Raw genomic sequence first — 13,247 nt, forward strand, 5'->3', positions numbered from 1 at the left:
CCCCGCGCTCGGAGGCGCTGATCTCCCCCTCTCGGCGGGCCAGAGCAGCCACGCCACCCCCGGGCTTCTCCGGCGGAGCGGTGGAGGTCGCGACCCCGCCGGCGAACGCCATCTGTTAGGCCGGCCCCTTGCTCTCCTTCATTCACTCTCCAGAAAAAAAAAAAAAGAGAGAGAGAGAGAGAGAAGAGGGGAGAGGGAGAAAATGTCCACGATTCAGTCCCTGAAACTTTGGCTCTCGCTGACAGGAAGCCAGCTGGGAGTTTAAGCTGCATACAGATGAGAAAGGAGAGGGAGAGGCAGAGAGATAGGAGGAACTAAGGACAAGGAGAGGAGAGAGAGAGAGAGGGGGGGGGGAGTGAGAGAGAGGCAGAGAGAGGGAGAGTGAGAGGAGGGAGAGAGATCATTTTTGGAGGGTGAGAGGGAGGGACATCGAAGGCAAGGGAAGGAGGGACATAAAAGGAAAAGAGACAGACAGCTGATTTCCATCATCAGAGAAAGAGGGTGAACCACCTGTGCGTGTGTGTGTGCGTGCGCGTGTGTATGTGTGTACGCATGCGTGTGCGTGTGCGTGTGTGTGTGTGTGTGTGTGCGTGTGTGAATAAAATCTGAATCCATCACATTCTTATTATTGCTATTATGAGAGAAAATAAAATAATAATAATAAAGTAAAGACCAAACGCGATCCGTGATGTCACACTGCGCTGACAAAGAGCACATTTCCCAGCATGCCTTGCCATTTGGGCAGAACACCCAGGAAACCATTTCATATTCAAATTGTTTATCGGCCTCTGTGGGTATGGCGCACACAGTTTTATTCAAAATATCGGAGAAATTAAGAGCGAAAAGGTGGGGCTCTGGGTCTTCTCTACGATCTCTCAACGTTGCAGTTCTCTTCTTCGAACGCCAGTTCGGCGTTTCGATGCCATTCAGAAAAATTGCAGGCAACAAAACAAAAGTTTCTTTTATTTATTTCTTTTTTATAATGTGTTGTTGACAATTCAAAAATGGAAATGATACAGCGGTGAATGCTTTTGTATAAATGTGTTACCGATCCTGGCCATTGACCCCTTAATGTGTGGCTTGGCAGTATTCGCACCGCAGACTTTGATGGTATTTCCATTTGCAAATTTGTTAGGTTTTGTGAAAAATATGAAATAAAAACAAAGCAACCATTACAGGGCAAAACGCGCCTATTGAACACGATGTTCCGTGTGTTGTTTAATTGATCTTTCAGTAAGCAAAGGTAATTGACAATAGCTTTTATCACAGGCGTTACCTCAGGCTGCTGTCAATCAAAGCACCTGGCTGTTTGACGACGTGCCAATCAAACGCTGATGACCATCAGAACTTGTGAAGGAAAATGAACATCATTACTGAGCGGTGAATGGGAAAGGGAGTTCTGGTAAACCTACTTCCATGGTGTGCAAGAGCTGTACTGTACAGTGCTGTAGCTGGCTCTACCAACCTCACTCATGTCAGCGTACTACTCTTGCTCACACTCATACTCTCTACCTCTCTTATTCTCTTCTTCCTCCCTCCTCTCTCTCCTCCTCCTTCTCTACCCTCTCTCTCTCCCTCTCTCTCTCTAACACACACACACACACACACACCTCCTCTTCAAAAATGTTCATTCATTCATCCAAATGCTCTTAGTGCTGCTGACAATTAATTGAAATCTTTACAGCAGTCAGCTGTGCTGAACTTAATGGGATGCACCCCCCCTCCTCCCCCCTTCCCCCCCCCCTCATATGGACAGGCCCGGTGACAAACGCTGATCACTGCCGTCATTAGTGCGCAGCTCAGTGCTGATGGACCCTGTCGTGTGCCAGCTGTGTGTGTGTGCGTGTGTGTGCGTGTGAGAGAGAGAGGGAGGGCGTGTGTGTGTGTGTGCGTGTGTGAGAGAGAGAGATAGAGAGAGATAGAGAGAGAGGGAGAGAGGGCATGTGTGTGTGTGTGTGTGTGTGCGTGTGTGTGTGAGGGAGAGAGGGGGGGGGATGTAAATGTGTGTGGGAGTTTGTGTATGAGTCTGTGTGTGTGTGTGTGCGTGTGTATGTGTGCGCGTGTGTGTGTGTGTGGAGAGAGAGAGGGGGATGTAGGTGTGGGAGTTTGTGTATGGTCTGTGTGTGCGTATGTGCGTCTCAGAGATAAAGTGTATTTGTGTGTGTGTGTGTGTGTGTGTGTGAGAGTGAGAGAGAGAGAGAGAGAGAATAAAGAAAAGCTGAGGAAAGTAAAAATATGAAAGACCAAAACAGAGGTCCATGTGGATAAAGCAGAAGCAACAAATGAGGAAAAGGAAAAAAATAAATAAATAAAAAGAGAGGGATGAGGTAGGAGGAGAGATGGAGGACATACAGACAATGGGACAGATGGAAAGACAGGCAGAGATCGGGTAAAGAAAAGAAAAGAAAGATAGATGGATAAGGGGAAATCAGAACAGATGGAGAGATACAGGAGAAGAGAGAGAGAGCAAACAGAGGGGCGAGCGGTAATCAGATCTCTGAGGGCACGCTGACAGAGGAGACAAGAGAGGGAGAGAGAGAGAGAGAGAGAGATAGCAAAGATGGAGTGAGAGATGGAGAGAAAGTGAGAGATAGCAAAGATGGAGTGAGAGATGGAGAGAAAGTGAGAGATAGCAAAGATGGAGGAGATGGAGAGAGAACAGGGGATCGAGGGGGGAGACAGGGAGAGAGAGAGATAGCAAAGATGGAGTGAGAGATGGAGAGAAAGTGAGAGATAGCAAAGATGGAGGAGGAGATGGAGAAAGAACAGGGGAAAGAGGGGGAGAGGGACGGAGATGGAGAGAGACAGAAAGATAGAAAATATGGAGTGAGAGATGGAGGGAGAACAGGGAATACAGAGGGGAGAGAGAGGAAGAGATAGGGAGTGAATGAAAGATAGGAAAGATGGAGTGAAAGAGGGAGAGAGAACAGGGGATACAGTGGGGGGAGAGAGGAAGAGAGAGGGAGCAGCTGAAATATAGGAAGGGTGGAGTGAGAGATGGAAAGAGAACAGGGGACAGAGGGGGGACAGAGAGCGAGAGAGAGTGAGGGAGGGGGGACAGAGAGAGAGTGAGGAAGGGGGGTGGACGGGGGGGACCTGCAGTAATCAGATTTGGGGGATCTCTCACAGGGGCGGCAGACGGGCGCTCTGGCGGAGGAGGGCCTCTACCCGTCAGCTTGAGCCAGCGCCACGGCGGGCCGTCCGTCACTCACCGTTTCCACGGCGCCCACGCCGGCGACGACCCGCAGTGAGGCCTCGGACGCAGGGGTCACGTCCCAGCGGCGGGACACGCCGAAAACACCGCCGAGCAAGGGAGAGAAGAGGGGGGGAGAGGGGGGAGGGAGAGGGGAGAGGGAGAGGGGAGAGAGAGGGAGAGGGGGAGAGAGGGAGAGGAGAAAGAGAGAGGGGGAGGAGGGAAAGAGAGGAGGAGAAAGAGGGAGAGAGAGGGAGAGGTTAGAGAGAGAGGGAGAGGAGAAAGAGAGAGCGGGAGGAGGAGAGAGGGAGAGAGAGAAAGAGAGAGGGAGGACACAGGGAGATAGTAGGAGAGAGGGAGAGGGAGAGGGAGGGGGAGTAGGAGAGAGAGAGAGAGAGAGAGAGAGGGAGGAAGGAGGAAGGGAGAGAGGAGGAGAGGAACATCCAGCCTTCTTACAGTGGGCTCGTCACTGTAAATCATCCCAGGCCTTATTTGCTGAATTACAGGCATACTACAGCACACGACCGCATCAACCGCCACAGGAAACACACACACCGCCACAGGAAACGCACACACCGCCACAGGAAACGCACACACCGCCATCAACCGCCACAGGAAACACACACACCGCCATCACCGCCACAGGAAACGCACACACCGCCACAGGAAACGCACACACCGCCACAGGAAACGCACACACCGCCACAGGAAACGCACACACCGCCACAGGAAACACACACACCGCCACAGGAAACACACACAGGAAACACACACACCGCCACAGGAAACTCACACACCGCCACAGGAAACACACACACCGCCATCAACCGCCACAGGAAACACACACACTGCCATCAACCGCCACAGGAAACACACACACCGCCATCAACCGCCACAGGAAACACACACACCGCCATCAACCGCCACAGGAAACACACACACTGCCACAGGAAACACACACACCGCCACAGGAAACACACACACCGCCATCAACCGCCACAGGAAACGCACACACCGCCACAGGAAACACACACACCGCCACAGGAAACACACACAGGAAACACACACACCGCCATCAACCGCCACAGGAAACGCACACACCGCCACAGGAAACACACACACCGCCATCAACCGCCACAGGAAACACACACACCGCCATCAACCGCCACAGGAAACACACACACCGCCACAGGAAACACACACACCGCCACTCCGCGTCACAGCAAAGAAGCCGATCACATTGTAATTACTGTGTAACTTTGCCAAAGGGAAGAAGTACCAGCACAATATAAAAATGGACAGTCATGCTTATAATTGTCAATAAATGCTGTTTACCAAAAACTAATATAGTTTTTAAAAACCCAGCTACCCCTTTAATACGGGTTGTAAGGTAGAATGCAAAAGTACACCCCCTTGTGGAGATAGCAGAAGCAGGTTTGCCCTTTCAAGATCTGACATTCAGGCAATAGTTATGCTGTGATGTCACTGCTGCTCAATGTCACCACCCTGCTGAGAGTCTCCACCACACTGCCATCTAGTGGTGGTCTCAAGGAAGACAACCTGCAGCAGCCAGAGTGTTAGGTCAACGATCACCTGTCCACCACTGCGGACCTACGCAGAACACACAAGCATGCGTGTGTGTTCAGATGCACGCGCATACACCTGCGCTTGCAGTCTTAAATGCAGGCACACTCACACACATACACAATCACATGTGGCTGCACAGATATGTGCGCGCACACACACATAAACACACACACACACACACGTGCGCTTGCAGTCTTATACACAGGCGCGCTTACACACATACACAATCGCTCACGTGTGCAGACAAACACGAGTGTGCACAAACACACACTCACACGCTTGCAGTCTTACACGCAGGCATGCTTACACACATACACGATCGCTCACACATGGCTGCACAAACACAAGTGCACGCGCATGCACGCACACACACACACACACACACACACACACACAAAAACACCCTAAAAGCATCTCGTCACATTTGCAAAGTTGTACACCAAAGTCAAATTAGAGAGCTTCATTCACAAGGCAGTCTGAGAGAATCCAGCACAGAACAGTGTCTGCTGCAGTTCCAGCACACATTGTGCAGACCACAGCTGCTTCCATTAACCTTAATGCACATTTAAACCGGCTATTTAGCCATTTTCCCGTTCACTTCCTAAAAACTGTTAGCGTGAGTGTGCAGTTTTTTTGTTTTTTTTTTCCAATAAAGAGTACTTTCATTTTTATATACACAACTCCAATTTTCGTTCAGCCAGTCAACAGTCCTACAGTCGCATTACTCTCCAGCTAATGGAATAATGGCACATAAGAATTGACCAACACAAGCACACACACACACACACACACACGCACACGGCCTTGTCTTTAAAACACTCCTGCAGGCCTCCCTCTCTTACACAAAATTACACATATACATACACACACACACACACACTTATAAAGTTAAATACCTACTATGAAAATCTATTGCTTCTAAGGACATGGTTCCAAACTGCAGATAATATTGAATGCCATTTTTTAAAAGACATATCACTTCAAAGTGCGTATATATATTTATATATAAAACATTCTCAGGGTGTCGGATTTTACTGACGCTGAAGTTTGAGTCAATTTCCAAACATGGCTTCATTTAAAGTTCATTAAAGTTCATTTAAAGGTTTCTCCAAAAAAATGTGATTTGGGCTTGTTCGAAAATTAAACTGCGCCTGGACTGCCAACGCTAGAACCGGTTTAAACTGTAAACTGCCGGTGGAATATTCCTGTGGCTGGGGAAGGTGTGGAGATCCATGTGCCATTAAGCAGCGGGTACCTCCCCCCAGGAGGGCTCCCCTCCATCTGCACAGTTTTCGTCTGTCTCCGAGCGAAAGAGGCAGAACCGGGAGACAGCAAGGCCGCCCGCCCCTTTTATTCAATTTTTACAGGATCGCGGATCCAAATAATCCGGACTCTTCCGGAACAGGGGTGCTCCTCCCGTACCGATTAAAGAAAAATAAGCTGGGGGGGGGGTAAAGAATAAGGGAGAACAAAAATACAAACAAAAGACATTTATTGCCACCTGCTGGACACAATGAGGTACTGCGTGTCAATTAGACGCTCCCTTTGAAAGGACACTAGACCCTAATTCAATGTTATTGTCTTTCATCGATCCCTTGCAGTTGGCGGGTTTAAAAATACTGCTCCGAGTCGCGGCTGTCCAGATATCTCTCCGTATCCCGCCTCCACAGCACACCTGGTCTGACTGAGGCACACATCACCGGCGTGATGAATGTGGGCAGGGCCTTTTTCAAAAGTAGGCGTGGCTATTTTTTTTCCCCAGGAGAGTGGGTGAGGCTTTTTTTTTTTTTTTGCCTGGATAGCGAAAGCTGCAAGACTGGCATGTTTTAACCGCGTTATCAGAGTCACGCCGGGTGGACCCCAGGACGCACACAGGAGGGCCACTGACCTACAGCGGCGCCCACGTTAGCGCTGTAGCTCTGCTAAGAGGACCGTGCCTGCCTCTCTCTCGCCCCCCTGCGGCGGTCGGTGAGAAGCCGCGGTCACGGTCGCAGGTCGACCCGGAGCGACCGAGGTGCTTTCTGACGGCTTCAGCTTAACCTCAGAAACAGCCACAGGCCCAGAGTCCACGCGAGCCAGTTCCAAACGCTCCAGCGATCTGGCACCGATCGACTCCTCACCTCGACCCCGCGTCGCCCTCGCTGACACCCCTACCCCCCCCCCCCCCCCTCCCCGACACACCTCGCGCAACCCCGCGCACGCCTGACCCCGTACGCCCCCCGCCCCCCCCCCGGCCGCGTAGACCAAAGCCGCGCCATCATCATAATCCAGTCGACCCGCCGCGCGCATATTTCGCTTTCAGACACGCCGTTAAGGAAGCGCCGCCACCTGCGGCTGCCGCACACGGACACCGCCGCGTGCTGCCATGACAACGGCGGGGTCGTCCCAGTTAAACCCCTCCCACCCCGGGTTTCAACATTAAGGAAAGAGGACAACACGCGATGGGCACACAGCCCCACCACCTCACCTAAAACACCTGCGGAAATATGCTACACAAATAAAGCTATTATTTTTATTATTATTATTATTATAAAATCACTCCCGCTCCAATGTGTCCCACCACCAGAACTGAAGAGGAAGTGAGAAAACTGAGGACATCACAGCTAATCTGGTGAATAAACCCCTGGCTCCACACCAGGCGTGACTCAGCAGGAAGTGACACGCGCTGGTGTGCTGGTGCACACGCTCTCGAGTGAAACACACCCGCCCTAAACAGAGAGGGGGGGCTTACGAAACTCCTGAACAGGACGAGAGGCACTGCTTCATATTACTCATCTAGACTGCGCAAAGGTGCGTGTGAAAGCTGCGCACCTCTATTATTGCAAAGAAATTTAATGATGTAATTGTTTTAATTGTTTAAATGATACTTCACACGTATAAATTTATACAACTTCGTTTTTGGCATTCTGACCAAGTTTAACGTTAGCTAGCTTGCTAACTGTGCCAGCTGTCACCGACTGAGTCGACGGGGCGATCGTGACGTTAGCTAGCGAGGGCGTGGGGCACCAGAATCTGAATTCGGTTCGGTACCGGTCGTATGGGAACCGGTTCCAGAGTGGTCCCAGGTTCTGGTACCCCACCAAACTTCTGAGAGCTACGACCACGCCAGCAGCACAAGTTAGTAGCTTACTGCAGCTTTATTACGATGACATCTACAGCATGTTATATGTATTTATGTCTTTTATTTATCTATTTATGATGTGTACTGGTTGTGTTGACTACTGTGTGCAAACCAAATTGCCCCTCGGGGACAATAAAGACTATCCTATCCAATCCAATCCAAAAGTTAAAATAAAACCCACCAAGAACTTTCAATATATGCAAACTATTTATTACAACATTTGCCACAAGATATTTGTTAAATACATAACTTGCCTTTTTCCTGTCCTTCTTTAACTGGGGGGTTTCAGGAACAGGAAACGCATATTTACACTTTTTATACGGAATGTTACGTGACACTTGTTAAGGCGCGCAAAAAAAAATAGCCTGGCTTGCTTTTGATCGCGACACCAGAAAAGGAAAAGAAAATAAAAAAGTGAAGTGTGTGTGTGTGTGTGGAGATTGCAGCCATGATTCAGACCCCGAACGAGAGGAGAGGAGGAGGGTGTTCCCTCCGAACCGACTCGCTTCCGGTCTTCCCAAACTAAGCAAGGCTTCATAAATTACAGTCCCATGAAGAAAACAAACTTTACATTTTACACAGAGAGGGGGCGGCCCGTCGCCTGTCTGCGTGCGATAGGGGCGGGAGGCTCCTCTAGGCCACGGTTTTGAAGGTCTGCAGTATCAAGTTGGTTTGGTGGATGAGTCTGTTGGCACTGATGAAGACGTTTATCGCCCTGGAAACAGAGAAACGGCCATTACATTACATTACATTACGGATTTAGCAGCGCCTTACCAGGCGACTACACAACTTACTAGCTTCATTGTACATCCATTTATACGCTGATATATATGAAGCAATGCAGGTAGTACCTTGCTCAAGGTACAACGTGTCTACCGAATCGAACCTCGACCTTTCGGTACAAGCGCAGTTCCTTACCCACTGTGCCACACTCCATCCAACCCCAGAATCAGGGAGGAGAACCAAAGGCTTATATATATATATACACACTCACAGGCCACTCCATTAGGTGACAGGAGTGGCACCCAGTGAGGTCTTCTGCTGCTGTAGCCCATCTGCTTCAAGGTTTGACATGGTGTGCGTTCAGAGATGCTCTTCTGCATATATATATATATATATATATACACACATCTCTTTTATAGAAACCCTGCATCACATGACCGCTGCGTACACTTGGATTGGCTATCAGGATCTGTGGTCTTGCCAATCAGTGCCAACCAGCTCGCTTGCCACAAAGGTGGCCGTCAGCTTTAAAAGGCCAATTACCACACTATCATGGCACGTAGGTGTCTGCCTAGCAACAGCCGACGCTGACATGATCCCAAAATGGGACGGGCCCAAAGCCAGACCAGCGCAGGCCTGCCATTGGCCCATCGGCCGCCGCATGGGCGGGGCGCGGCAGCTTACTTTCCGTCTTTGAAGTAGGTCTTCAGGGTGTCGCTGAAGCTCTTGGAGTACTTCACAAACTCCTTCTTCTGGTGTTCCAGGGCCTGGAAATGAACAAAGTTTGCCCCGGTTCCAATGAATCCATTAATAATGCATTCTAAAAGCCCCAATGCCTCAATACGAGTGTGCGAAAAGAGGAAAAAAGAAAGGGAATGAATCTGTGTTAATTGCACTTTATCACAGTCGCTAGATCTACTGGGCACATAAAAGGCAAGGCAAGCCGAAAGCAGGGATCTGTGGCACAGGGCCTGTAGAGGCACAGGGACCCCAGGGTCCTGTAGAGGCACAGGGACCCCAGGGTCCTGTAGAGGCACAGGGTGCGCAGGGTCCTGTAGAGGCACAGGGTCCCCAGGGTCCTGTAGAGGCACAGGGACCCCAGGGTCCTGTAGAGGCACAGGTTCCCCAGGGTCCTGTAGAGGCACAGGGTCCGGTCCGCAGGGTCCCCCTGCTCTCTGTTTTTCACCTCACACATATCCAGCATCCGCTGCAGGCCCGAGGAACCAGGCGAGGTCAGGTGACCACTTATGGAACTGTGTTAGCTGAGCAACTAGGCACTGAGAAACTCTGAAACCCCAAAGCCCTGTCGCTCTCCAGGTCCGGGCCTGTGGACCACTGGCCCGACAGGGAGGCCCAACGTGCACTGACCACTGTTCGCCACACGGGGGCAGCAGAGCGCGCACTCACTCTGCGGTTCTGGTACTGGTACTTCTTAAACACGATGTTCACCGTGTCCAACAGCTCCTTAATGGCACTGGCGATGTCTCTGCGCAAGAGAGGGGGGAGAAAGCACAGATGAGCGCGAGAGAGAGAGAGAGAGAGAGAGAGAGAGAGAGAGGGAGAGGTAAATGGACTGGCATAATAGGTTACCAAAGCGCTTTACAATGAGCTCATTGGCCAGAGCAGTAGGAGTTAGGTGTCTTGCTCAAGGACACTTCGCTGCGGGCGGGGTTTGAATCGCAATCCTCCGACTGCCAGACACGGTCTACCCTCTGAGCTAGTCGCCTGTGCGTGGGGTGTGTACGCTAGCGCGCGTGTGCGTGAGGCTCACTTGATGGTCTGCAGGAAGCGCACTCTGTCGTTGATCTCGTCGGGGATTTTGCTCAGGATCTGCTTCAGGGCCCGAGCTTTCTCGTTCAGGTCCTGGAACTCCTGCTCCGGCCTGTCAATCATGTACTCTGCAAGCACACGGCCACACGGCCACACGGAGACAGCCAATCACCACGGAGGGAGGGCGGGACAGAAAAGGAGTCGCCGGTCTCCAGTGTAAAGGGAACACGGCACCGGCGCCAGCGTTCATGGGGCACAGACCGTTCCTCCTGCACAGAGACTCCGAGACTTTAAACTGCCACTGATCACAGAAAACAACAAACAAGAAGGGAACAGCGACAGCAGAACGAGAGCGACCGATATTCCAAACCCGATCCACCTGCTAAATGAGAAACACCCCCTAACGCCCCAAACTGCCCTCCCCACCTCACAACCTTACATGTTCACCTTCTAGACACCTTTTCCCATTTCTCTCCCTCCCTCTCTCATTCCCTCACTCCCCCTCTCTCTCATCCCCTCCCTCTCTCATTCCCTCCCTCCCTGTCTCTGTCATTCCTTCGCTCCCTCTCTCTCTCATCCCCTCCCTCCCTGTCTCTCTCACTCCCTCTGTCCCCCTCTCTCTCTCACTCCCTCCCTCCCTCCCTCATTCCCTCGCTCCCTCTCTCTCACCCTCCACGTCGTCAGCAGCCATTCGCAGCAGGGACTCTGTGAAGTTCACCTCCACATTCTTCTTCTCCAGGATCTTCATGATGATGTCCTGAGTCAGGCCCGGGTTCTCCTTCTCCGCCTGCCCAGGGGAGAGCAATCCACTACTGAGGTCACCTCCATCCAGGGGAGAGCGATCAACTGCCAATCACTTCTCCATCCAGGGGAGAGAAATCAACTACTGATCTCATCTCCAAATGAACAAAAGCGAGGCAGTGGGGAAGGACTCTGGGCTCTTATAAACTGTTAAAGGAGATGTAACTCAGAGATTGCAGGTTTCAATCCTAGATTGGGACACAGCTATTGCACCCTTGAGCAAGACGCTCAACCTGAACTGCTTCATAAAAAATACCCAGCAATATGACATTATGACTGACAGCAAGCTGTGCAAATCTGCAGATCTCTGCAGATAATGATAAAAACAATTGTTGTCAAAAGTATTTAGCGAGAAAACCTGTCAGTACTCCTCACCAATGTAAAGGGGAAGTCGAACCCGACTCCTACCTTGATGAAGGCAGCACGCAGTGTCTGTGCCGCGGACAGGTTTACCCTCTCCAGCTGTCAATCAAAAAGTAAGACTTCTCATTAGCACACCAGAAGAGACACTAGCACAGATATCACCACTGACATTAAAAACGAACGCAGTATCTGTGCTTCACCTCACACAAATCAGTGAGGGGAGCATTAGAATCACGCCTGGCTATGATTGCCGGCCTTATTTACGTATTGGTGATGTCAAAATGTATGATTTGGTCAGGCTAGCAGTTCCACGTCTTATGTCACGAATACACACATGAAAGCCCGCAGGCCCATTAGCCCGTTAGCTCGGGCTGGCCCACCTCGTTGAAAACTGGATACATGACCGCGTAGAGCGTCATGGAAACCATGGAGTTTGTCTCAGCTTCATTCTTCATCTCTTCCATTGTCATCCTCGTGGGCAGCCTCGCTCCGGGTGAGAAAAAAGCAGCAGCGGGCCAAGGCGTCAATCACGGGAAGGGCCCCGCCAATCACACAGAGACGCTGCGCAGGAGAGAAAAGCAAAAAGTTAACCACACTATTGACACAAAGTGCATCGCCCCCCGAGTTAACCCTATGAAGAGTAAGTTTCCTAGGAACTTTTTTCAAAATTCCAAGTCAGTGTTCTAGAACTCCACTGCTTTAAATCAGCTCAAGATATGATTGAGTTAATCAATTAACATTAAATAAGATCAGAAGTTGGCACAAAATTCTGAAACAGATCGGCTAAGTTACCCATGAGGGACCTAGTTATCTAAAGGTTTTGTGCTTGCTAGTCAACGCTATATGACAAACTTGAACCTTAGTTCGCCCAAGTCAAACAGTAAGTATTATATGCACTAACAACAGGTAAGTCAGTCGGCTAAATAGCTAGCCAGATTTCATTCTGCTATACAGCTGACAGTTGGGAGCACTGATATTAGGCCGACCTAATTCTTCCTCCTTGGTCGCGTTGTTTTTACTACACGAGTTAGTTCGTTACATTAACTTAACCCATATATGACACCGTTAAGCAACGTAGCAACTAAGGTTGAAAGTTCAGCTACTTATATAATTAACTTTCCTAACTTTTAACAGTTGCTAATTAACTACGCTACACGGCATGCTACAGGGTCAGGTAGCACAGCTAGCTAGTTAACAACAAATTACTGTTAGGCTAATAGCTATGCTAGTTAGCAAACTAACGTCGGTTAAACAGACTAGTAAAACCGTGATTAAACAAGCTAGCTAGTTGTCTAGGTTCTTAGCTATGTCAGTTAGGCACGTTAAAGAGCAAAGCAGGCTTAGCTAACATTAGCCCCCATCAAGCCAAACAAGCAAGGTGACTACAAGCTAGCCTTCGATGGTGGAAACAAACACGGTTTTCAGAAACATATATCTGGTTAGCTAACATGTTTAATGATTGCATAACCCATACCTGCTATTATTTCCGTCTTCAATTTGTTTAGGATTGTTTGCTGATAGATGTAACTACCGGGCGGCTAATATTAGCAGCCTGCTTGTTTGCTTTCTTCGACCCGAAGAAGGAAGTTTTCACAAAAACAGTAGCGCTCAGACGATTCGCTGACGCGAGCGAGCGTTTATGTCAAAGATCCAATCAGTTTGCACCACACAAGACTGCACAGTGACGTA

The 13,247-nt window shown here is 50.0% G+C and overlaps 1 protein-coding gene across 1 annotated transcript; it reads right to left on the minus strand.

The window, feature by feature from the left end:
• Window positions 1-8,089: 8,089 nt before the first annotated feature.
• LOC135258198 (programmed cell death protein 10-like) lies at window positions 8,090-13,190 on the minus strand. Its single transcript, XM_064341499.1, has 8 exons — window positions 13,033-13,190; window positions 11,939-12,119; window positions 11,604-11,657; window positions 11,064-11,181; window positions 10,396-10,522; window positions 10,032-10,110; window positions 9,309-9,391; window positions 8,090-8,616 (listed from the first exon to the last, which is right to left on the minus strand). Exons 2-8 carry the CDS (start codon window positions 12,026-12,028, stop codon window positions 8,535-8,537), a joined length of 633 nt encoding a protein of 210 aa, XP_064197569.1. The 5' UTR covers window positions 12,029-12,119; window positions 13,033-13,190; the 3' UTR covers window positions 8,090-8,534.
• Between the last annotated feature and the right edge of the window lie 57 nt (window positions 13,191-13,247).

This window comes from Anguilla rostrata, chromosome 6 (genome assembly GCF_018555375.3).
Source record: "Anguilla rostrata isolate EN2019 chromosome 6, ASM1855537v3, whole genome shotgun sequence".
Taxonomy (NCBI): Eukaryota; Metazoa; Chordata; class Actinopteri; order Anguilliformes; family Anguillidae; genus Anguilla; species Anguilla rostrata.